Source organism: Eucyclogobius newberryi, unplaced genomic scaffold, assembly GCF_026437365.1.
Source record: "Eucyclogobius newberryi isolate DKJ021-1_F unplaced genomic scaffold, fEucNew1.0.hap1 SCAF_17, whole genome shotgun sequence".
In the NCBI taxonomy this organism is placed as follows: Eukaryota; Metazoa; Chordata; class Actinopteri; order Gobiiformes; family Gobiidae; genus Eucyclogobius; species Eucyclogobius newberryi.
The window spans coordinates 28,426,300-28,450,961 of record NW_027315801.1 but is presented as its reverse complement, the minus strand read 5'-3'; the positions used below and the strand labels follow the sequence as shown (position 1 = coordinate 28,450,961).

Here is a 24,662-nt window from a genome sequence, read left to right as displayed (position 1 = left end):
AATAGTGTTGTAAAAAAAATTACATTATACCATGGAGCTTGCTGGAACAAACAATTTTTCACATTAAAAAAAACCTTAAATCTATTTTCAGACATCAATAACGCCAAGCAGCACTCAATGCTAAAACACAAACATTTCATACATACAAATATAGCAAAAGTCAGTTTATTAGACAAGATGCTTGCATTCTTTGGAGGACAATTTATTCAGCAACGATGAATGCTTTTTAAATCTTTACCAAAAATATGTACATCTTTGAATGATAGGCATCAAACTAATTTCAAAAAACTTACAGGCCCAGAAATGACATCAGTGCTGCTGTTTCACATGTTAGCACATTCAGAAAGGATGCAATCATGATTTGAAAGTGATTGAGTGCAAAAGAACAAAAAAGAATGATAATGTTTGACATTAAGGCAAGCACCCTATTCCAAAGAGCTGTACAGTACCCCATATTAGCCTCTATAGAGCTCATTTAGCTTTAAATGACTACATTTCTATCAAGAGCTATTCCACTGTCATTAGATTTCTGAAACTTTTGTCAGTTAGAAAAAAAATAATCAAAGTGTGCAATTGGTGATCACTAGAAAAGATGGGAATTGAGGATATTGTGTAGTGGGAGAAAACAATTTCTTCAATATTTTCCCTGTGATCCGGCAACAGCAGCACCTTCAGATTCCAGCATAAAGGCCATCTGCAAAATAGTTTCAACTTAACAGGCCTCGACTTTTCCATACTATGAACATAATTGTTCTTATACCAAGCATGTTAAAAAAAATGTTACAGTAATGAATTGAGAATTTTAATTATTGCATTCCAACTAATCACACAAATCAGGCATTTGTAATTTGCGACCCCATATGCAAAGCAGTGACACACCATCTACTCAGGATTAAGCATTCCACTTTATATTCTGGATTACCCATAGTTCTTGCTTCTACCACAGCTGCCATATGCATATGGCCCGTAATGTGTCTGATCTTTTCACATCATCACATCTGGACCATTTCACGTCAGATTCACAGTCTCACTTGTCTATTTTGGACACACCACACACAGACTGCTCCATCTTCTCCTCGTTTCCTGCTCCACGCTGTGGCTCCATAGGGGACGCGGATCCTGGCTGTTGGGCATCTGATGAGGTTGAACCTGGTACAACAGGCTTTGTGGCCTCACTTTGCGGTAACAGGAGTGAAGAGGCTTTGGTGGAAAACCAGAATTTTACCAGGTCCCCCGTCAAACCACTGCCTTCTGTCAACTCCTCGAGCTGGACACAAAAAATGCCACAATCAATAAAATTGAAAGGAGCAATTATATACATCACATTATGACTTTCACAATGATCCATGTACAATGAGTATTTTTAAGTCTCAGTGGTAACAAATTAAAGCTTTTCTTCTAATCTTTACATTTCACTGTGATTCTGTCTGTCCCTCACAAAGAACGTAAAGAGGATGTTGGTGCGCGGAATATGGGGTTGGTGTACTCGAGCCTCGAATTCAGGGTAATAAAGGATTACTCAAACCTTTATGAATCATCGAAACGCACCATTTACTAAATTAGTGATGAGGGAACACCACCAAAAGCTCATACTATATATCCTTATGTCCTCTTTGAAACACGGAATCACAATACAACAATAGCACATCACACAGATCAGATCACAATTTCATTTTTATAGTCACATCCCCCAGCCCTACTACACCGCTATGGCCAAGTTCAATAACAACATACATGCGCCTCTAGACATTTCGCTCCCATACCTCAGACTCGTTCAGCCGGCCGTAGTTGTCCAGATGTGCCTGCAAAGCCAGTTCTTTCCCCTTCTGTAGATCTTCACTCATTACAGAGTGTTGGTACGTCTCCAGCCACTTCAACTGTCCGTTCTTCTGTACATATCTACAATCTCCAAACCAGCGGACCACCTCGGGCCTGGGCAGTCCTGTACCCGATATCAGTTCGTCGTACTGAGTAGCACTGGGCCACTGTGTCCTGGCATAGACCTGTTTTAACATATGCAGCTGTTCAGGGGTCTTCTTGCCCCTATAAGCTGCCGGTTTGGGAGACACTATCGTTTTGGGTGCTGTGGAGGAGTGCTTCGAGGATTGGATGGGACCTGGCGATGATGACGGTGTGTTTTGCAAATTAACAGGACTTTTGCAAGCCTCAGCCTCTTGTTTGGATTCAGTCACTTTTAACATTTTCAGATTGATTTTTATAGGATTGACTTTAGGCGTTTCTTCATCCTCTTCAAGCTCTTCCTCTTCCCTTATTGCCCGCTCCTCCTCTTCTCTCCTTTTCTCAGCTGCCTCGCGTTTCCTCCGCTCTGTGAACCAGCCGTGAATCTCACGTCTGGTCATTTTAGTTTCGGATCGGAGTCGGTCTACCTCCTCGTTAGATGGGTCTGGGTCTTGAGAAAAGCTCGCCTCCAGTGCCTTCACCTACAAAATAAAAATCATCTTGTTAAGCAACTTGTAATAGTTATGCTACTGTATATAATATTGTGTGTAGATTATATTGTATAAATTGACTATGTATATAGTTTATGGACTAAAATGCACACCAAAAAAGTTACCTTATGTTACAGACATTTCACATTTGTCTGATGATTATAGATTATAGCCTAGACTAATATTTTCAAAGATGTCTTTAACACATTTCTGTTGACATAATATTGTTAGAATTGGGTTTCCAGGATACTTGAAAACATAAAGATATTCATTTTTGTCAATATCACCCACCACTTTTGTGACAACAACATGGTAGAAAAAGATTAAAGTTCTGGAAACCAGTACAAAAACAAGACTTCTTGACATTCATCCATCGTCATTCTCAATCTGTGGTCTGAGAACTTTTCTTTTTTGAGAATGACAAAGTCGAAACATCTTGGTGTTTCTAAAACAGTGTCCAGATGGCTACATTTGAATCTTATTGACTACATTTAGAGAGAGAGAAAAAAAAAAAAAAGGAACACTCCTGGACGAATGACTTAATTCACAACAACGCAATCAAAATCAGTGTGGAAAATTACCAGACTCATCTCCAAACATAGTGTTTTCTCTGTGAAAGGACTGTACAGTCAACCCTCAAACACAGCAGCGGCCCCAAAACATAATCGGTACAAAAACTTTTACCGCATTTACAGGTGTATTTAAAATACTTTGGAATTCTGTTACCTGACGGGGTTCTCTCTCCTTATAGCGTATTGCAGTGAAGTCAGGAGACTGTTGTCTGGGAGCTCGTCTGGAGGGAGTGATGGGAGAGGTGGGAGTTTGTGACACAGGCGGGCTCTGAGGGGAAGCTGTGTTCAGGGTTGGTTTAGCGTCTGGTGTGCCACTTGTCTCCGTTAGATCCAGAGGAGTACCGCTGTTGGCAGTGCCACTCCCTGGTGTACTTGGAGCACTGGTTGAAGTCTTGTCCCTTTTATGTGACCCTTTTAGATTACGCAAATGGTAGCGTCTGTCACTGAACCACTTTCTAACTTCCCTCACAGTGAGTCCAGTCAAAGCAATAAGCCTGTCCACTTCTTCCTGGTCGGGAAACTGGTTGGTCAGAAAACTATCTTTCAAAGCACCGAGCTGTATTTGTGACTTCTTGCCCTTGTAAAAGCTGGGGTCCAAAAACGGGTTGACAGGAGTTTTTGAGCCAGACATGGAGCTGGAGGAAGCTGCAGGAGAAGGCGAGGAAGATTTGGAGGAGGGTGATGCAGGGTTGTCCATTTTGATGCTTGGAGAATTACTGGCAGAGGAGTGAATAACATCATTATCAATATTTGTGCCATGTACATCTTTGCTCTTACGGTCTGTGCTGTCAATTTGTAAAATGCTTGAACTACTGGATTTGACATTTTTGTTTTCACTGCTAACCTTACAATTGCTTTTATTTTGGGACTCTACATGACTATGTTTACCATTGATAATATTGTTTTTTGCACGCCTGTTGCTACCAAGACTAAGATTGAGAACACTTGTTTGACCATTATTAACAGACGTGGCTCCATTTCTTTTACTGGAACTAATAACATTGGTCTCTACACTACTACTGCCTACAGTCCCTATGACCATACTAATACCCTTGTCCGCCACCAGGGCGGCAGCAGGGCGAGCTTGCATCATGGGGCGAGCGGCTGCTTGAGGCTTGGGTGTAACAGCCAGGGCCACAGGAGCGCTGCTAACCTGAATCCCATTGGCCATCATAGGCTGTGTAACAATCATCCCGCCTTGGCTGACTAAAGACCCCTGGAGGATTTGGGGCAGGCCTGTGGCCCCCAGTGAGGCAGGCAGAACGGTTATGGTGTGTTGAGCAGTGCTGGGTGAACTGGCTGGTGCTGTCTGGATTATGGTATTGAACATCTTCCTTCTAGCCTCTTCAATTTCCTCTGGGGACCAGCTGATGCCCTGCTTCAGTCTCTGAGCAGTGAACCAAATCTTGATCTGCTCCTCCAGAAACTTTGTAACCACAGTCAGGTAGCAGAGCTCAGCCTTGGTGGGATACGGGAACTTGCTAAAAGAGGTTTTCAGGAAGGATGACTCATCCATCGAGGCACTATACGACGGAATACTGCTTAAAGGAATCATCACCTGGAATGCAAAAGTAAAATGTTAGTTCACATGAAATTACAGAATGATCTCTGTAGTTACACCTGCCCAGCTCTTCAATTAGCAATTCCACAAATATAAAGGCAAATTAAGACAAGTGTGAAAAATCAGTGTGCTAACCTCTTCTTCTAGTTAGTGAGTAATAAACACTACTCACTGAAGACTATTGAACACCGTGGCCCATCTCTCAAATATATACAAATATATAATGTCTCTTGTTTTTTCCTGGTTTAATTCTGGGATAGTTCTGGTTAGACTAGATTAGTCTCCATTGTCCACATTTAAAAATTAGGAAATTAGGTTGATATCCAGACAAGGGGAGAAACATGCAAACTCCGCACAGTTTGGCTCAGGTGCCGCTGTGCCTTCTTGCCAGTTCAGACCGATTTGGTACTAGTCAAGTCCTAGTTTAATTATAGTTTGGCAATGTTGGTAAAAACCTTTTATATTTTATTACAGAATTCACAGCAATGCAAAAACAATCTGACCCACAAGAACCCTGCACTAAGTTATGGCTAACCAAAACAATATCAAAATAATAACAAAAAAGAAAGAAAATTACCTTAGGAAGATTTTTAGAAGACTGTGATGATGAAGAGGACACATTTGATGCAGCAGCAGGTGTGGAGTTTTTGTTTTTGTTCTGAACCACCGACACCACCTACAAACATAATAAAGAAATATTGCAATAAAAAGTAAAGTGAAAAAAAAGTTGCCTGAGAATTTAAAAATACTTACTTGAGTTACAGAAGTCTTGAGCACTGGCAAGGCTCCAGACCCATTGACTATCTGTATGGCAGAGGGCATGACTTTAGCTGTGCCGTTGTGGACCAGATCGGAGACGCTCAGTGCTGCAGTACAGTCTTTCCGGTCAGTCTCTCTCGCCCCAGGAAGTGACTCCGCTTCATCCGCCAAGCTGTGAGAGACTACAATCTTTTTGGCCTCGGATTTGCCCTTGAGCAGTCTCATGATGGGCGTTTTTGTGATCGCAATCTCAACATCTTTTCCAGTCTCTGTCCTGTTGAGTAAAGTCTGCTCCACCACAGCCCTTTTGTCCTTCATCTTCAGTTGCAAAGAGGTATTGAAAATGGTGGGGTGAACCCGGGCGTTGTGAAGTGCAAGCCCTTCAAACTTGGCGGATGAAATTCCACAGGTGAGGCAAAGGAAGCTGGAGTCGGCGCGAAAATCAGGGTGCCCGCAGTATACGTGGTCCAAAAACAAATTAAGATCCAAGGTTTCGAAGTTGCAAGGCCGACAGGTATAAGTGCCATCATTCTCCTCTGCAGTTTCCGCCTCCTCGCTTGCATCCAGGACGTTATTTCGATCGATTTCCAAACTGCTTGACGGCCCGAGATAAATGGGAGAATCCTGGTCCCTTTCATCTGCGGGGCGTAGGGCCTTGCTCGGGATCATGCAAGGGGTCGAGGACTTCCTTTTGCTGGCCATGGCGTGACCAGCTCGTCGTCAGGGTGGTGTGAGAATACAAACCGGTTTCTGGTTCACTGTAGGCCAGACGTGGGGGTTGGAGGATGGGAGGGCATGTCCACAGCTCAGGTCATTCGCTCACTGCTTGAGGGCGTCCTGGAAGCAAAGTGGGAAAATCGATTTAGTTTTCCCCCTTTTGTGAACTAGATATTTTGATAATTTGTTGCAAGCAAACCACAACGACCGACAGCTTTGAAAAGTAAAATATTAAGGAGGATAATAAAGTAAGTCATACAGCGTTGGCAGCATCACGTCCATTAAGAAGTTATTAGTCAGTTGATGATAACAAGTAGCAGGTATTGAAGTGACACCAATCCTCCTGTTTGAGCAGCACCAGTCAAAGCCCAAACTGCGGCTTTACTGGAGTTTTTTTTTAGGGGGGAAAGCTCTTCTCGTCTCCCCTTCTGTCCCCTCCCCCACACACAGCACTGCCTCACTTCGCCTCACGCGGACACACCCCCAACCGAGAGGAGAGCGCATTCTGCATTTTCTGGCGTTTTCCGAGCTGCAGTTTCACCTTTAAGCAGAAACTCGAGTGCAAAAAAAAAAGATATTTACAAGATGTCGAACAACTGAATGAATATATAAAAAGACAACGTGTCATGTGTTGAGGTGTTTTCTACTCAAAAACAGAGGGGAGCTGATGGTTATGAGGATGGCTGTGGGGCAATCACTCGGCCACTCACTCTGCACCGACATGAAAACTTAGGCTTGGATAGAAAAAATATTTTAAACTAAAAAGGACAAGTTATTTTAACACAGCTTGATCTTTGTTCAAATCTGAAATCTGTCATTACATTTTTTTTTCTCTTACCAGTTCCAGAAATGAGTCACAAATGAACCGTGTTGTATCATCCAGCCATACTGTCTGCACATCAGAGCAGCGATGAAGCACAACAACAAACTGTGACGACTTGGAAATCGAGAGATGAGAGAGTATATTGATAGTTTGCTCTGTAGTTGTTAAACACAGACTCAATACTTCAGAGTTGATGGAGAGCTAGGGGTTAAACACTGAAGTTTCCTCCAGTGAAGTGAACGTGATGCTCCACACACACACAGTCACACACACAGTCTCTCACACACACACACACACACACACACACACACACACACACACACACACACACACACACACACACACACACACACACACACACACACACACACACACACACACACACACACACACACACACACACACACACACACACACACACACACACACACACACACACACACACACACACACACACACACACACACACACACACACACACACACACACACACACACACACACACACACACACACACACACACACACACACACACACACACACACACACACACACACACACACACACACACACACACACACACACACACACACACACACACACGCACACACCCCAGGGAGACTAACTGCCCTTGCGCCCTTCCAACACTCCCCTTCCATTCAGTTCTGCATCAAGGGGCACAGCGCTGCCAAGGCTGCCTGGTCACATGACGTGAACAAAGGTTTATGGGTGGGCAATTCCAGCCATCAGTCATGTGGTCCCGTTGGGTGTATGTGGGTGGTGGGGGATGGGATAAGGGTGAGGAGGCGAGGAAAGCGAGGGGTGTGAACTGTTGTGCAGGAAGCAGTGAGGTGTTTGAGCCAGGAATTTTCCTCCAACCACAGCACCAACAGCCCAGTGCCCTGCCAGTCCCTACCCCACAAACCCCCGCTCAGATCTACAGTCACACAGTACTCACCCCTCCCGCCTCCACTGCAAGAACTGGAATGTTCTGACCTAATGAAACCTGGTGCCGGACTTTAACACAGCCACCAACGTCACCATTCGATAGACTGTAAAATAATATCTGAATCAGGGACTCAACGTAGTCAACCAGGTGTTCAAGTCTTCAGATCCAAGGTTTGGCCCTAGTTATGCCCGTCACGATAATTACTCCCATTGATTTATCACTCAATAAATTATAGATCTATCATATAGCAATATTTTTTGAGACTCAACATTTATTGTGCGTACTATGTGGTTCACTTAGGAAATGGTTTACTGGGAGCATCATGATTTAGAGCTATGGTGTCAGCGACAACAAGAGTTTCAATATTTGTTTATCATGATATTTCTCTGACAATATGCTCAACTTCTAAATTATTAAAATAGACAGGCCTAGCCCTAAGCCACAAGTTTTATTAGTCCCAATTTTGACCTGGTTTAACCTCGTTTAAAACAACTGGATGTAGTAATGTGCAAATTATGACATACTTAAGTTGACTAAAATGGTAGTGATGGTCTATACGGACTCTAACCCACCAAGCTTTTCAAACAATGCTGACCATAACTAGCATGTAAAATGAAGAAGACTTGTCACACAGGAATGCGGTATGCAGTTTGACTCACCTCAGCATCAGCTCTTCACTGTTCACAGGGTGCACACAGGTTGAGTGACCATGGTGCGACAGTGAGTTTGTCTGTTAGCTTCTGTGGGTTTCCTGTGAGACTTTGAGTGCAGAGATGTGCCGGGTGTGGTGGGCTATGCGTGGTCTTTACACTGCTTGTGTGTGTGTGTGCGCGCGCGTGTTTGTGTCTGCCTGTCTGCGAGCCTTGTTTACTGAACTAGAATATCAAAGTCAAACTGTCCCACTGACAAACCGAGACAAGTTGTTTTGCTTTGTTCCATCGCCTGATAACATTTTAAAATACAGCGTGTTATGTGCAGTGATAGTCCTCTCATCCTCTATGTGGTCCTAGGCAGGTTGCAGTCGGATTAGCGGATCCAATTTCACTTGACTAACCTTTTACAGGTGCTCATAACTCAAAGAGTCTACGCAATGGCAAAAACAGAACTACTGTTTTGATGGGTCAACACTATGGCCAAAGGCAGAATTTAGTTGGTTGCACAAAACACACACCCGATCTAAAATAGTTTAAATTCTTCACATGAAGAATCAAACCAGGGCCAAATTATAATTCAAACAATCAGTGTTTGGCCCCCGCACCACACTTTGGAGCCCCTGGTTACTTTCCTCAGTAACATAAGACCAGCACTTTATTGGTTTCTGACTGCTTCTCACTGTTCATCCAAGTTTGGCCAGGGGAGACAGGTCGGCAGCGCCACTGGTGTGTTACTGTCGCCAATGGCAACCATCTCCTACCCTCTTTCTACACCCCTCGCTCTATTTCTCTGTCGTCTCCTTCAAGCCCATTTCTCTAAAGCACACAGCTCTTGCAGCCCCTGACTCTGTTGAGGCCAGTTTGTTGCACACATCAGTGGAACTGGTATGTGGAGAGTCACTGCCCTGCTCCTATTTCAGTGCCTCTCTGCAGGGTGTTGATGTCTCCGAGTTAGGTGTGGGCGCTGTCGCCAGAGTTGACGCCTTCTTGTAAGCTCAGGGAGCAGTCATCTGCTTAAGCAAGCTTGTTGGTGACTCTGGAGGCTTTTTTTCTAGAGCCTTCAGCAGCTGGAGGCAAGATGAAACACAATTATGAAAAATTATGTATTGATACGATCAGAAAGTCCAAGTAAAATCCAGCCGGACCTAATAATGCTCCCATCACAATATCACAAGTCACAACCATCTCTCGCACCTAGAGGGGACGAGTACCAAAGTATTGACAATATTGTGAATGTTGTTTCGCTGATACAAAATTTTAAAATCGGTTATATTGTGAATAAAAAATGCTGCAAAAAGAACTGATTGAACAAGAACATGTAAAGTGTAAATGGATCATTTCACATTTGTATGACACTTAAACTTCAGCTTATACACTTAAAGACATGTTTTAACACTTTTTGCTAGCCTGACATAATACTGTCTGAATATTGGGATATTTTATTTCAGTAAATATCGGCCACCACTCACACTTGTTGAGGCCTCTGTAAATAATGTGAATCAAAAATAGTGTGTCTACATTTCACTTCCCATTGTGGGTCCCAGGTCAAGGAGCGGAAAGTTGTGAGTTAGTTTGTTTGCAATGCTGAGCCTACGGTCAGTGCACGCGTTAAAAGTGGGTTGCTGAGAGAGGAGGGAAAGAAAAATGGCGGAGGACCGTGCTCTGTGCTACCCAACCTAAAATGGCTGACATCACAAGCTCTTAACCAGCCAAGCAGAGCAGAGGCTGCTACTGCTGCTGACCAAATCCTGCACACGGTGGAAACATGAGAGGGCCACGACAAGACTGGTCCACACTCAGGAACAACCAAAAAGGCTCCTTCTCAAACCAACGTTGGTGTGGATGAGCAAAAACATGTTAAAATACTGAAGATTCATTTAATTTGATATTTGAGCGTGACTAATCCAGACAGAATCATTAAAAGATAGATATATCGTTTTCACAGGTCAAGATAAGACAAAGACTTAAAAACCAAGAAGCAGCATTGTAATCTACAGGGCCTGTTCCCAGAAGGCATCAGCTACTAGGGCAACAACCCAAAAGTGCATAATAACTAAGTAAGTTGGCCCTTTCATTGTATTGCCTAAGGAAGTCTAACAATTCATACAAATGTTTAGGGCAACTGAGAATTTGATGATGGTACAACTTCAGTGATTCAAAGGTGAGCTGTGTGATGCAGGCCTACATCCACCTGGATTATGCTCACAGTGTCTGGGCTCACATGGATGTCAGACACAAATGAGCTGTCTGAGAAAGATCCCTCTAATCCTCTGAGTTACACCGAGTTACACCGTCAACACTGAGGCGGCTGTTCACATGGGACCAGAGCAACCTTCTCCTGATAGAGAGGATAGTGGCACAAGTATTTAAACAGGTCACAAAAGGCATTTGCCAATCCAAGAAAAAGTTAAAAAAAACCATCAACAACAACAACAACAACATTTCTGGTGACAATCACAACACATTTTGAACATTTGTTGTGTGCAATAGTTGAGTAAGAGAAATGTGAGCACTATATTAAATTCTAACAAAAGTGGCAATGGAATTAAGAATATTTTTATTCCTAAATTGGGCACACGTTCTGATTGGCGTGCGCAGCAGCCAGACGTGCTCACGCAGGCTGAGAGAAAAGCCCACTCAGATCAGATCATACGTTCAAAGCCCAGTGACAGACACAGGCAGAATCCGAGCAGAACCCAACCTCAGCCCAGGACCACTCTCTCTCCCCTCCAGTTGGCTGTCGCCATTTTAGGCAGGCGACATACAGCTGGCCAGCACCACTTCACCAAAGCCCGCAAAGGTGCGCGCCACACAAGTTTGGAGAGGCACGGAGAGTTCGAAATGACAAATCCACTCACCTGGCTTTGTGTCGGGTCGCTGCTGGCGCTGATTTGTGAAAAGTTTACAATGCTACGGGCGCAGAGGGCTCGCAGACGGAGGCGGCTGCAGCTGATGGTAACTTGGGTAAAGCGTCTCCTCTGAAACGCAGCTGGGATCAACGTGACACGGGGCCCACAGTGCTCGTGTGTTGAGCTTGTGTTTTCGCCTGGTGCGCTCGGTAAATCAGACAGAGCAGAGGAGGAAAATACGGCAGACGTACAGAGGGAAGAGATGGGCACGTGACGCAAACGTCACAGACGTAGAGTTGGCGTGAAGCTCGCCGCAGAGACAGAAAAGTGAGTCAGTCACATCCCGTCCCGTTTGGTGAGGGCCAGGGAGTTTTATAAGCCCACTGCACTGTGCCCACGGCGTGTCCGCGGTGTGCCCACTGTGCCCGGTGTGCCCACTGTCCACCGCGTCTCACCTGTCCCCCGGTCCAGGTGTCAAACAGCTGCCAATGCACATGTACTTTCTGGCCCTTATATTATATTAATATTTATTCTAAATATCGCATATTCTACTCATATTCACATTTATTTATTGAATACATTTAATTTTGTCCCAAATTAAAGTACAATATTATAGGTCTAGGCAGCCTAGCGTGTTGCCAATAGGCACATTTTACCCGCAAAGTCTTGGCTTAGATATGAAAATAAATAAGTCCATAATAAAACTATTAACTATATTAACATAGAATAAAATGATATGGCCCATTCTGAACTAGTTGGCATAGGACATTTGCTCATTAGATCAGAAGCCCCCTACTGGTCATTCAAAGAACCTCAAAATTAGACCACCCTAATTGGGGGACTGTCCTTCTGTTGTAGTATATACTTTTTCCCCTCGGTTGAGTTTCCCTTTGATCAAATCACAACGTTTCTGGTTCTGGTTGAATAATTGACCAACTCCAAATCGTTATTACGTGGATGAAGGGGGCTATTTGTCACTGGGTGTTGTTATTTTATTTTATTTCAATGTATTTACGCTGGTTTAAGTGTGTGTAACTGTTGCGATATGTGCTCATGCCAGTAGGGGGCGCTGTTTATCCCTGTGTTTTGGAGAACTGAGACGTCGCACTCTCTCATTGGTTCTGAGGAACTGGGGTCAAACGTGACTGCGCATGCGCCGATGGACTTCTAAGGTGATCGTCCAAAATCTGTCAGCTCAGCGGAGCTTTTTTGGATAATATCTCCACTTATTTTACATACGTACTTTTCTTCAAGTTCGTTTCGACCTTTACCAAATTATATAGAGATCCCGGGGGTGAATATTGCTCTCTTAAGTTTGGAAATATAAGAAAATGACGAGCAGTGCAAAGAGGAAAGAAGACAGTCATCTGGCGAATGGAGGAATAAAACAGTCCACATGGACCAAAGCCCTCAGCAGTAACGCCGTGTGGGAGGAGAAGGTCAGTGGTTAATGTTCTTGTAGGGAAACTATGTACTACAATCTAAATTAAACTTGCAATCCATGCAAATAATATGTAATGCTGTTCTATACAGCTAATTGTAAAACATGCTAGCCTTCATGCTAAGGATTATGGGGTTATGGCTATTTAACTTATTTTAATCCTCTTGAGTAAAAGTCATTTTTGGCGTTTTTCAATCTTATAATATATGTTATTTGATTTTATTCTTTAACTTCAAGGACTAGTTATAAACTTCCCCTTTTTAAAGAATTTGATCAACAATACAACAGTTTTGTTTTGTAGTCATTGTTCAATGTTTTGTTGTTTGTGTTGCATCGAATCACCAGGACAAGTTCCTGATTCTGATTCTGATTCTGATTCTGAACAAAGAATCAGACTGAGAATCAGACATTTTTTGCCATTGTCAATGAACAGAATTCACAAACCAGGAATAATAGTTGCAAGATCTATAAAAGAGAGCATGCATACAATTTTGAATTTAGAAATCAAATAAATTGGACTTGGACTGAATATATACACAATTTACAATTGGTCATGAGTCCAACGGCAGAGGTTCTGGTCCCAAAGAGGAATGGTTAGTGATTCAATTGTTCATTCATTCAATTGTTTTCTCCTTATTTATCAAGGATGTTAGTCCGTCTGTAAGATTGACTTTTAGTAGAAAGATTTAAATAGGATGAAGTGCTATTTATACAATTATTGTGTACTGTACAACTCTTCTGGTTATATCGATCATTGGACACATTGTATGTATCGCTTTGTTCACATTTATTTTCTTTCTTTGCAGGACGAGTTTTTAGATGTGATCTACTGGCTTCGTCAGATTATTGCTGTAATACTGGGAGTCATATGGGGCGTTGCACCATTAAAAGGATTTTTGGGAATAGCCATGTAAATATGCTTGGATTTTCTTATGTCTATTTAAATACATGTAACAAAAATACAAATGCCATAACTGGTTGTTTTTTGTTTAGCTTCTGCATCATAAATGCCGGGGTCCTGTATGTATACTTCAGCAGCTTTCAACAGATCGATGAGGAAGAATATGGAGGCACATGGGAACTCACTAAAGAAGGGTTCATGACATCTTTTGCTCTTTTTCTGGTAAGAAACCAACTGTTATAAAGACTAGAAACTTGGTCGATGATGATCGCATTTTATTTGACACACCGGGGACACAATCATTCATCCGCTTTACTAAATTGGGTTATATTTCTACAGGCAAAAACCTGAGCCACAATATATATATATATATATATATTTTTTAGAAAAGCATGTAAGAAATTTCATACGATACAAATTACACTCAAGTGCTTTTTTGTCCATGTACAAGCTTCTGAAATATGGGATTCCTTGTACATTAGTTTGCATTTGAGAAACCAACTGCATTTTGAGTCCTTTGTTTGTATTTAACTGATGGTTGTTTTGTTCTTTTTCAGGTCGTGTGGATAATCTTTTACACAGCACTACATTTTGACTAACTTCTTCCATGGACTTTAATATAATTTTTGGTCAAGCCAAACATCTTTGTGGCAGTTCATTATGACAACACAATGTGCAGTGCATCATGGTAATCTTTGGTTGAAAGAAACCGTCCAGATCACCATCTTCTAAAGCATTGTGTCATCTTTGTATTTCAGAGCTGCTTCATGAAAGACATTTTCCATTAATTTGTTGTTTGATTTCCTGTAAACTGAGAACTAGCTATGAGTTAGCGCACTGTTCATCTGAGCACCAGGGAAAGAAATATGCAATACATTTTCCCGAACCATTCAATGCTTTGTGAATGCAAGTGCAAAGGTTTTAATGAGTTTGAGTAATTTGGGTATTTTTTGTTTTTCAGTTTTAACAAATGCTGCAATAAAAGTCTTAGATTATGTTCGTTTTAATTTAAACTTATCTGTAAATAAAATACAGTTTGTAAATTCATCTAGTATTACATTTGTTTGTACAAATGTTACATCTTCTTTGATGTAACATTTTTCAGTAAGTATTTTATAGTGACGGACATAACATCATTGTATTAATACTCTCACTGTTGATGTTTAAAAGGATTGTATTTTTCAGCTCTTTTAAAAGTCAATAAAGGACGGGGAGTTATAACCTCCATTTTAAATGAACATTTATCTGCTTTTGTTATTTTTATCTAGTGAAATGCTCAGTTTTATTGGAATTAATATTTACTTTTCCAACAGTAACAATAACATTCACATGAGATGGATTACTGTATAATACAATTATCTTAATTTGAAATTATATTGCTTTGCTTACAGACCATTGTAGTCAGCTAATATACAAATTAAATAATACAATTTGTTGATAGAGACTACTATACGTTTGAACATAAATTACTCCACTAAACACCAACAGTGGCATACACCTTTTTATTTAGAGCATATACCATTGTATTATTAGAAGTGTATTATTTTTATATAACCAGTAAAACTATTTATTATACAAAAGAATAAAGTTATATTTTGCAGTTAAAGTATTTTTTGGGGTGACGTCTCTTGACGTGATCCATTCATGTAAGCATAATAAAATCATTAATATTATACTTATATTAAAGATCCATCATCCATAATATATTAAAGATCCATCCATAATTTCCATAAATCAATCAGTTTAGATGGTTTTACAGTTACACTAGTGACGTCATTGTCGGTTGGACCACGTGACGCAGAAGCCAAGATGGCGGCTTCTCTCTCCAACAAGAAATTTTGGAAGCCGGGTAAGTGCATAAATACCATAAACAATGCATTGGTTTGAAGCTATCGTTTGATCTACTTTGAGGCAGTGCACATTCATTCATTCAGTGCTGCTGTGCCTTTAGAGAAGCTTCACGCGATCATCATTATTGAACTTCGCCTGGCAGCGCTAATAACACATTGATAATACATAGTGGTGGTAGTAGATCCGACCACTTATTTTAATATATCTCCACAACACGCATCCGTAAATGTGTCTGTCTAGCCTGCACGAGCACAATATGTCTTGCCTTGTCCATCACCTGCAGGGTCTGAGGGACCGGGGATTTCAGAGGAACGGGAGCTCAGTTCAGAGACCACCGGATCCCCCGTCATCTACAACCCCAACACTGCTCTGTCCATAGAGAAACAGCGGCAGAGGCTCCCCGTCTTTAAGGTTTTGCCCAATTACTGACTCATTATTTGGCTTTAGGAATACTAACATCACTGCACCTACACATACTGATTTGTTTGTGCACTGTATTCAGCACAGGAATAATATTTTGTACTTGGTTGAGACCTTCCAAACAGTCATCATTGTGGGAGAGACGGGATGCGGCAAAACAACACAGATACCTCAGGTTAGTGTTGTCTATGTCAAGAGTGCAAAGTGCTGCAGTGGATTGATGCTCATTGTGCATGTATAATAAGCCGTGACCTTGTACTGCTGCTTAGTGGTCTGTTTCTAAACTCTTAAAATATTCTAATTTCTGCAGAGTTAAAACATTTTTCGTATAGGTCTAATCTTCTCTCAATGCCTTTTAGTACTTGCTGGAAGCTGGTTGGGCTGCAGAAGGAAAAGTGATTGGGGTGACACAGCCTCGTCGTGTGGCTGCCATCTCTGTAAGAACTTCAGTGACGACACTAACCCTCGTTGGCTGATATCTTGAATTACACGGTAATATTCTTGCTTACTGTGATCATAGGTGGCAGGTCGCATTGCAGAGGAACGGGGTGCTTTTTTGGGCCATGAGGTTGGGTATACCATACGTTTCGATGACTGTTCAGATCCCCAAGCTACAAGAATAAAGGTAGTTTGAATGTTTGTGTAGCATTTTCACTTTGACTTTTTATCTTATTACTATGCTCTGTTTTAGTTCCTTACAGATGGAATGCTGGTGCGAGAGATGATGGCTGATCCTCTCTTGAAAAAATACAGGTGTGATGATATTAAATAATAATAATAATAACAGTTTTTGCATTGTTTCTAAGACTGTAATTTTCATATGCAGTGTTTTGATGCTGGATGAAGCACACGAAAGAACCCTTTTTACAGACATAGGCATTGGTTTACTAAAGAAGGTAATTGCCAGTTGAAAGGAATAACAAAGTTGTGCTTGTTGCCAAAATGTTAAGTGTAAAACTTGCTTATTCCTTAGATTCAGAAGAAGCGAAGGGACCTGAGGGTGATTGTAGCCTCTGCTACCCTGGATGCCAAGGTGACGGCACTATTAAAATGTGTAGATTTGCTTGTTTTCATAAAAAATAATTACCCAATAATATCTCAGGTCAGGTCACTTTGATCTGACATCTGACAAATACTGATGAAAGACTGACAAAAGCAGGCCTTGAGCATGTTGAGAACAAAAGGAGTCAGCTAAAATGGTTGATAAAACATCTCATCATAAAAAGTATCTTATCCATACATGCAAATTTACCTACGCTGCTGTTTTCTTTTAATTTAAGAAGATAAACACACACACAGCTTTTCAACACGTTATTACACTGTAGAAGTATTTAGTAACTGTAAACAAATATTTTTATCCTAAGAAATTTCATGAGTTCTTCAACCTGAATGAATCTGGTGATGCCAGCAAAGACACATGTGGCATTCTGACGGTTGAAGGACGCACATTTCCTGTGGATGTTTTCTACACCATCAGGTATAGAACTACTATCCCGACATAAGAAGTCTGTTATGTCATCAAAGTGATTATTCTTTAATGTCTTTTTTGTTTACAGTCCTGTACCGGACTATGTGAAGGCTACTGTGGAGACAGTGCTTAAGATTCATGAGACTGAGGATGATGGAGATGTTTTGGCTTTTCTTACTGGGCAGGTTTGTTACTGTAATTTTACTGGTTGAACTGGGGTTCTTCTATTGCACATAATGTGTTTAATTTATTCTGGTTTATATCTGTAATATTTCAGGAGGAGGTGGAAAAAGTAGTGTCTCTTCTAGTGGAGCAAGCCCGAACGTTGTCTCGATATGGCATGAAGAAACACCTCAGAATTTTGCCTATGTACTCTGGACTGCCTTATGCTGATCAGATGAAGGTGTTTGAAAGGACTTCCTCTTCAGTGCGCAAGGTGATTCTGGACTACAATTTAACTATAACTGCCATATCTACCATGACTTCTTTATGTAATCATTTGTACCGGCATTTTGTAGGTTGTGGTGGCCACTAACATTGCAGAGACTTCTATTACGATAAATGGAGTAGTGTTTGTCATCGATTGTGCTTTTGTGAAACTGCGGGCCTATAATCCTCGCTCTGCCTTCGAATCGCTGGTTATTACACCGATTTCCAAAGCTTCGGCAAGTCAAAGAGCCGGGAGAGCTGGAAGAAACCGACCTGGAAAATGTTTTAGGTTATACACAGGTAAATGGCTTTCTCAAATATAAACAGAGATGAATAGATTAGTGATTTAAAACTGTAAAGTACAATCAACCTGTTCAAAATTGTCCACAACATGACGTAATACCGGTACATACGTATGTCGCAATCATTCTGCAAGAACACTTTCTTCAAAATTCATCACTACATCACTACATCACTACCTACCTCCAAGTATAAGAAAAGAAAATGCACTGACTTTGATTCCCACTCGTGTTCCTTTTCACAGAGGAGGACTATGAGAAACTGCCAGCTGTGACCGTGCCAGAGATGCAGCGCACCAATTTGGCTCCTGTCATCCTGCAGCTCAAAGCATTAGGCATCGACAATGTGCTGCGCTTCAGCTTTCTCTCTGTGAGTAGCGCATTCTGCTGCCACCGCCTCATGTAATGTGTGCACCCACTGTGAAATCAAATGTTCTTATAGAATTTAATTAGTTGAAGTAGTCCCTTGCCAATTCTCAATACGTCAATATTTAAGAGAATCGTTGGATGACTATTTGTGATTATATAGAAGATGCAAATAAACAGTTTGTAACCTTTTATTGCAGCCTCCGCCCGCTCAGACTATGGTTCAAGCACTGGAGTTGCTGTATGCTTTGGGAGGTATGAAATTCCACGTGATTAAACAAATGTAATATAATTGAATACAGCCATTATTAAAAGTCATTATTAACAGTGAGCCATGATGGATTTAGTCAGGTTTACTTTATTACAGCCGATTTTTAGTGTCTTGTCAAAAAAATGTAAATTTCACAATAAATCTGTAATCGTGCTAAAACTGAGAGTGATTTAATGAACTTTAGACTTTTCTTTTAACTGGTTTCGTCTTTCCCCAGGCTTGGACCATTACGGCCGCTTGACCGATCCCATGGGGCTGCGAATGGCCGAGTTTCCCCTCAGCCCGATGTTTGCAAAGATGCTTCTTGAGTCTGGAAACTTCGGGTGCTCCAAAGAAATTGTCACTATCGCAGCGATGATGCAAATTCAGAATTTATTTGTTGTTCCTCCCAACCAGAAAAAGGTTGCGGTAAGTGCAAAATCTGCCCGGTAAAACATTTCAATGAATCACCCTCTCAGCACTTTTGTCTGTATATTCCGGCTTGTGCTATCTCCACCCCACAGGCTCGAGAGCACCGGAAATTTGCTGTAGCAGAAGGAGACCACCTCACGATGCTAAATGTTTATGAAGCATTTATAAAGGTAATGTTTCAGTTGTGTTCATTTTCAAGTAATTTGTTAGTTCAAGTGCTAATTCTTTTAATAATATTTGACCTAATGTAGTATTAGTGCATGTTTTCTTTCAGGAGTTACACAGGGATCCTCCTTTTAACACCGTGCTTTGTATTGTCTGTTACACCAGCCAGCTTCATGTCCTCTTGTATCTCATATCGTATGACTTCTTTTTGGCCTGCTGTCTGACACCTATAACCTCAGCATTCATTTCCATATATATTCATTCAAAGTCTAGCGTGAGCTGTCATTCTAATGTACTCACTCAGTCCAACCGTTCACAGTTCAAACCGTTTATGTATAGCTTTTATAACTATCGCATATTTCTCTATTAGTTATGTTACGTTTGTCTTTCCAGCATCAAAAGAGTTCCCAGTGGTGCCAGCAACACTTTCTCAACTACAAGGGCCTGCTGCGAGCATTGACTGTACGAGAGCAGCTGCGACGTCTCATGAACAAATTTAAGGTGCCAAAGACGTCCAGTGAAGGTATGTCTGTAAAGATATTTGTGGTTCGAGCATTTATCAATACTTACTGATGCTGAGTGAGGTAGTTGATTGATATAATTATGATTAGTGGACTATTAAAATAATTGTATTTTGATCCTTTAATCTGAACCTACTGTATATTGGCTCTAAAACACACAAGATAAACAAAGACAGTGGCATTATTATTGGTAAATCAAAATGTAAAAATGTAAATAAATGAATGAATACAGAACACAGAACAAGACCAGAGAGCAAAGTAAAAAGAAAAAGTGACATCTAAAAAAAAAAAAAAAGAGTCCAATTCTGTCAAAGAGATACATTTTCTTGTCCAAATGTAATTCTTTTTTCAATTTTTCGACTGTCAGTTATAATTTTGTTTTTTTTGGTCTAGTCCTCGATTGACAAAGCAGCCTGTGTTATCCGTTTTTTAGTACAGTAATGGTATTTTTCGTTGCCTCCAGAAGTATACTCCAAATGTATCCATTGACGGTTATCATGACAGAAGTTTCGAGGCCCAAGTACAGAGTTGGTGTGGGATGGCAGTGTCAAAAACAGTCTGCAGTCCCTTGTTACCTTCAGTCATATAGTTTGGGCACAGGACAGTCCCAGAACAACTGATAATGGTTTGCTCCCTGGCTTTCCTTGTGAATAATGGGCAGTTTGACACGGTGCTATGATAAAACGTGACACATTTGACTCAACCATTTGTCATTTGCTTTACTCCCGCATCACATTACGCTATTTTTCATATTCTGGGTCACACAGTAGAAGCAACACCCTGATTTGAGCTGAAATAAAGTACCGGTACTTTTTCAGACAAGGTAAACCTCGATCCCCTTTTTCATTTGATAATTGTAGAGTTTTGAACTAGATACACATTTTTTTGCCTTGCCATACAAATCTTGAGATTGACAGAGCCTAGAACAGATAGCGAAATCTGAGCAAAACATTCATTTTTATAGTTTGATGGGATTAGAGTAAATTGTTTTTATGGTTGAGTAAAGAGGGGCATACAGCCAGAGTCGGTGGGTTTGTCAGGTGACCGTTGATTTGAATGCTTGATGTTGGACCATTGTAAAGTGCCTCAATCATTTGTGCGATTTAAGATGTCTATTTTGTTACTTTAAATAAATGAGTCCAGCTAACAGAATCAAAAGCTTTCTCAGCGTCCAAACTAATTATTACAGCTTTGTTTTTGCATATGAATCATTATGTGTAAGGATCGCCTTATGTGCTCTTGTGTTTGTTGTTAAGATAAGATATTCCTTTATTGTCCACACATGGGGAAATTTCGTTTATTAGTAAGTTGTGTCTGATCATTGTCGAGTACTGTAAATCTGGAAGTATTTGTTCCATTCTTAGACATAAGGTGTATTTGCAATTGTCCACGTTCAGAGTAGAAATGGATCTGTATAGTCGAGTCCTTCCCTTCTTTAGGTATTAGAGATATGATGGCTCTTTCAACTAGGAAGGGTCTGAGTTTTTTTAAGTGCCCAGTTAAAAGTTGTTAAAAGCAGAGGGATAAATGTTTCTTTTAAAAACCCTCTGAGATGAACCCATCACTCCTCGGAGAGTGTTCTATAATCACTTGATGGCACCCTGTCTTTAAACACTGTTATTTCTACTGGGACATACCAGTAATTTCCTATGAACATTGTTTAATCAGTTTTTCTTTGTCGCTCTTTAAAGCAACTGCTGTTGTGATTTCGGGCGTAACAAAAAATACATTTAATTGAAATGAAGAATATATTAACAAAAATAATACAAATTTGATTAGTCGACTAATAAAAAAAGGAATTAATGACTGGTTGACTTCTAAAATACTACATCCTTTCTGTGTTACTGTGGGTTCTCGTTTCCTGCCTAAATAAATGCATGTTAACTGATAAGTTAATTGCAATTAACTTCATAGGTCAACTTCAATTTTTTCATTCATATGGAGTGAAGGTGTACCACTGCAGCTCATAGTTACTGGCTTTGTGAAGAGTGAGAAAAGTAATAAAATGTTAACAAAGATATTTCATATTCCCTTATTCTCACAGGTGACCCAGATGTTATCCTGAGGTGTATTGTGTCAGGGTTTTTTGCCAATGCCGCCCGCATTCACCACTCTGGTTCATACAGGTAATGCATTACTCTTGACTGTTGATTAATGCACATTTCCATTCAATTCTCGGCCAGACACTCTTGGCCTTTGTCATCCGCTATTAAGATGAATCAGATACAAAGCAATACAATTGAACATTTATTGAGTTGTTTTCTGATGAGGTAAACATAGACTTCACTTCAACTGTTCAATTAAGAGAAAACCACAAATTAATCTACAATTCAACTTAAACCCAGTAATTTGTAATTTTTTTCATAAATGTTTCCACAGAACTTTACGTGACGACCGTGAGCTCCATATTCACCCCAATTCTGTGCTGTATGGAGAGAAACCACCAAAATGGTTGGTCATGTTTGTCTTGTACAAAATCTTGAAGTATTTAATTTTTCTCACAAAAATCTACTGTTTTTTTTCAGGGTTGTTTTTAATGAAGTGGTTCAAACAACAAAGTACTACATGCGGGACGTGACTGCCGTGGAGTCGTCTTGGTTGGTCGAGTTGGCGCCTCACTTTTACAAACAGGCTACGGTTAGTGCGAAAATAAATCTTTCTACTAAAAGTCATTCGGTAGTTATTCGACTCTGTGCCCCACACACAGTCTTGTAAAGGTTTACTAGTGAAGATTTATATACCTGAAGGGTAAAACTGACTTATTCACTGTTTTGCCTTCTTATGTAATACATTGATGGAAAAAAGGATCGTTCATATATTGCAACTATAAAGGCATAACATTCCATCATGAGAAATGACTGTTAAGATTTGATTTTGACCTGTGCCTTCTCCTTGGTTCCAGCACGGTTCACTGGCGAGTAAGAGGTCCCGGGTGTTGTAACTTCTGCCATCTCTCCACCATCTTACTTAGAAAGCCCTGATTTCCAGCTGCCACCATTCTTCATTCCATTTAATGGTGTATAAACATGTATTATAGCCCATATTTATGGTCCCTGTGCACAAGCCATTCACGCCATGGATCTGTGCTGAAAATGAAGCTAATGACTGATATTTGGTCTGCATGAAAAGCTGCTTCCTTTACTTTGATTTGTCTGTGACAATGAGAAGAAGTAATAGAAGATGTTTGAACTGTTACTGTTTAGAATAGCAGGTAAATCTTAATGTTTATATAATTACAGCAGGTTCGAGCCATGTAAAGGTGCCACCACCACCTGGGGCTTGGCTTCAGTATTTTTTTAGCTTGTAGTTTTGTTTTTGAATGATAAATATTGAACGATCTCTGAGTGTGAGGGTGTTTCACTTTGACTTAAACTGAGTGCCTTTAGGTTTATAATTGCTTCCTATGTAAATTTGATTTAGCTACACATTTTTATTTGATGCAGATTAAACACATTTACATTTCAATAGCCATTTCTTTTGTTACTTTTGAAATGCCTCTGAACAACCTAGCTCGAAGAAAACAGCCTTGTCACCATATTGTGCCAGATTTGAGTCAGTGTATTTCACATTTCCAGACAATGGAATGTGCAAATATCCTATGTTAACACTGTAAATGTAAAACTGTGATTTAAACCTACAGACAAAGTGCCATTTGTTTTATGATCACACAAAATCATAAAAGAAATCAGAACTTTTAGCATTTACACAAGGCTTCTCCACATACTGTATACTGAGCATGCCACTGATGACTATTGTGCAACTTCACAGCAAATTATATTCAAAATCAGTAATGGGAAGTATCGGTAAGTACGCGCAGTGGGAGCTATTTTCAGTGCATTTTAGACTGTGGCTGACTTGCTTTACCACCCTGTATTTTTTTAATCCACAATATTTTGTTACGATTCGTGTTGTCAGATGTATACATATTGCAAAAGACCTCTAGATTCAAGCCAACTCACATTCTTGCCTTTATACCACAACTTGTAAAACATACTGGCCAACATTTTGATGAAAGCAAATAGAGACTTTGCAATATTTTACTTTCTGCATGTAGCTTTGACATTTATGTTTGTTTTGTTTTTGCCTGAAGCATTTCATGAACAAAATACTGTCTCAGTCTTTGATGAGATTAGCTTTAAAGCCATAAGGACACCCAATTTTACTTATCCCTGCATGTTTTTCATTCAACCTCTTGTTCCAATATACAGGTAAACTCAAAAGTTGTACTTTGACTCGGGGCAAAACACTTTAGTGCAGAGTGGGATAAACTTGCAGATTAAACAATGACGAGTTGCATGTTAAACTGCACCTAGGTTAAATACATTAATCTACTGTACTTGAAGTTATATTATTAGAGGAAAAAACTTTCAAATCTCATTTGTGCTGACACTTAGATCTGCAAAACTGTGTAACTGCTGTACTTGTAGAAGAATACTCTTTGTGCCATTCTCTCCTCTCACCAAATAAAGCATTATGTCCATATCTTATCTTATCTTATCTTATACTGTTCAGTGGAATTTATTAAAGACTTGCATGCAATTTAGTGGGGCAGGACAGTGTTATTCCCCGTTCACCTCTAGGTTGTGCTGTGTCAGGAAATACTCAGTTTTACCACAAGGTGTCGCTAGTACATCACAATAGCCAGCATTCTGTTAAGTGGGACGTGATATGAAGTTAGAAATTGGACGTATTGGACAAAATGAAAATCTGAAATAACTGCAAAAGAAATCAAAGCAATCAAATAAGAATGTATAGGTTAATCATCCCCAGAGAAAGTCTTAATCCA

At 40.4% G+C, this 24,662-nt stretch overlaps 3 protein-coding genes across 4 annotated transcripts; 2 read left to right on the top strand and 1 right to left on the bottom strand.

The window, feature by feature from the left end:
• Window positions 1–181: 181 nt before the first annotated feature.
• zhx3b (zinc fingers and homeoboxes 3b) lies at window positions 182–11,680 on the bottom strand. Of its 2 annotated transcripts, none has more exons than XM_072449787.1 (6): window positions 11,339–11,680; window positions 5,337–6,179; window positions 5,161–5,259; window positions 3,177–4,580; window positions 1,764–2,441; window positions 182–1,267 (listed from the first exon to the last, which is right to left on the bottom strand). In XM_072449787.1, exons 2-6 carry the CDS (start codon window positions 6,042–6,044, stop codon window positions 1,028–1,030), a joined length of 3,129 nt encoding a protein of 1,042 aa, XP_072305888.1. In that variant the 5' UTR covers window positions 6,045–6,179; window positions 11,339–11,680; the 3' UTR covers window positions 182–1,027. The 2 variants fall into 2 exon arrangements, with proteins under 2 accessions (XP_072305888.1, XP_072305887.1); XM_072449786.1 differs by having other exon boundaries at window positions 11,343–11,680.
• A 764-nt stretch (window positions 11,681–12,444) lies between these two features.
• On the top strand, window positions 12,445–14,913 carry rab5if (RAB5 interacting factor). The gene is made up of 4 exons (XM_072449788.1): window positions 12,445–12,772; window positions 13,581–13,684; window positions 13,768–13,897; window positions 14,233–14,913. The coding sequence occupies exons 1-4, from the start codon at window positions 12,665–12,667 to the stop codon at window positions 14,272–14,274; spliced, it is 384 nt and encodes a 127-aa protein (XP_072305889.1). The 5' UTR covers window positions 12,445–12,664; the 3' UTR covers window positions 14,275–14,913.
• A 519-nt stretch (window positions 14,914–15,432) lies between these two features.
• dhx35 (DEAH-box helicase 35) lies at window positions 15,433–24,358 on the top strand. The gene is made up of 21 exons (XM_072449785.1): window positions 15,433–15,524; window positions 15,810–15,937; window positions 16,029–16,121; window positions 16,306–16,383; window positions 16,467–16,571; window positions 16,638–16,699; window positions 16,773–16,842; window positions 16,920–16,979; window positions 17,311–17,423; window positions 17,503–17,599; window positions 17,692–17,850; window positions 17,933–18,143; window positions 18,388–18,512; window positions 18,709–18,763; window positions 18,997–19,187; window positions 19,283–19,360; window positions 19,749–19,878; window positions 21,921–22,002; window positions 22,256–22,327; window positions 22,402–22,513; window positions 22,779–24,358. The coding sequence occupies exons 1-21, from the start codon at window positions 15,485–15,487 to the stop codon at window positions 22,815–22,817; spliced, it is 2,100 nt and encodes a 699-aa protein (XP_072305886.1). The 5' UTR covers window positions 15,433–15,484; the 3' UTR covers window positions 22,818–24,358.
• The last annotated feature ends 304 nt before the right edge of the window (window positions 24,359–24,662 follow it).

Excerpts from the sequence above, each read along its gene's own strand:
- zhx3b (XM_072449787.1), bottom strand. The coding sequence starts at position 6,044 with ATGGCCAGCAAAAGGAAGTCCTCGACCCCTTGCATGATCCCGAGCAAG. Across the intron at positions 4,581-5,160 it reads CTTCTAAAAATCTTCCTAAG|GTGATGATTCCTTTAAGCAG; the intron begins GTAATTTTCTTT and ends TTTGCATTCCAG. Across the intron at positions 2,442-3,176 it reads AGGAGAGAGAACCCCGTCAG|GTGAAGGCACTGGAGGCGAG; the intron begins GTAACAGAATTC and ends TTTATTTTGTAG.
- rab5if (XM_072449788.1), top strand. The coding sequence starts at position 12,665 with ATGACGAGCAGTGCAAAGAGGAAAGAAGACAGTCATCTGGCGAATGGA. Across the intron at positions 12,773-13,580 it reads ACGCCGTGTGGGAGGAGAAG|GACGAGTTTTTAGATGTGAT; the intron begins GTCAGTGGTTAA and ends CTTTCTTTGCAG. Across the intron at positions 13,685-13,767 it reads GGATTTTTGGGAATAGCCAT|CTTCTGCATCATAAATGCCG; the intron begins GTAAATATGCTT and ends TTTTTTGTTTAG.
- dhx35 (XM_072449785.1), top strand. The coding sequence starts at position 15,485 with ATGGCGGCTTCTCTCTCCAACAAGAAATTTTGGAAGCCGG. Across the intron at positions 16,980-17,310 it reads CTGCTACCCTGGATGCCAAG|AAATTTCATGAGTTCTTCAA; the intron begins GTGACGGCACTA and ends TTTTATCCTAAG. Across the intron at positions 17,424-17,502 it reads GATGTTTTCTACACCATCAG|TCCTGTACCGGACTATGTGA; the intron begins GTATAGAACTAC and ends TTTTGTTTACAG.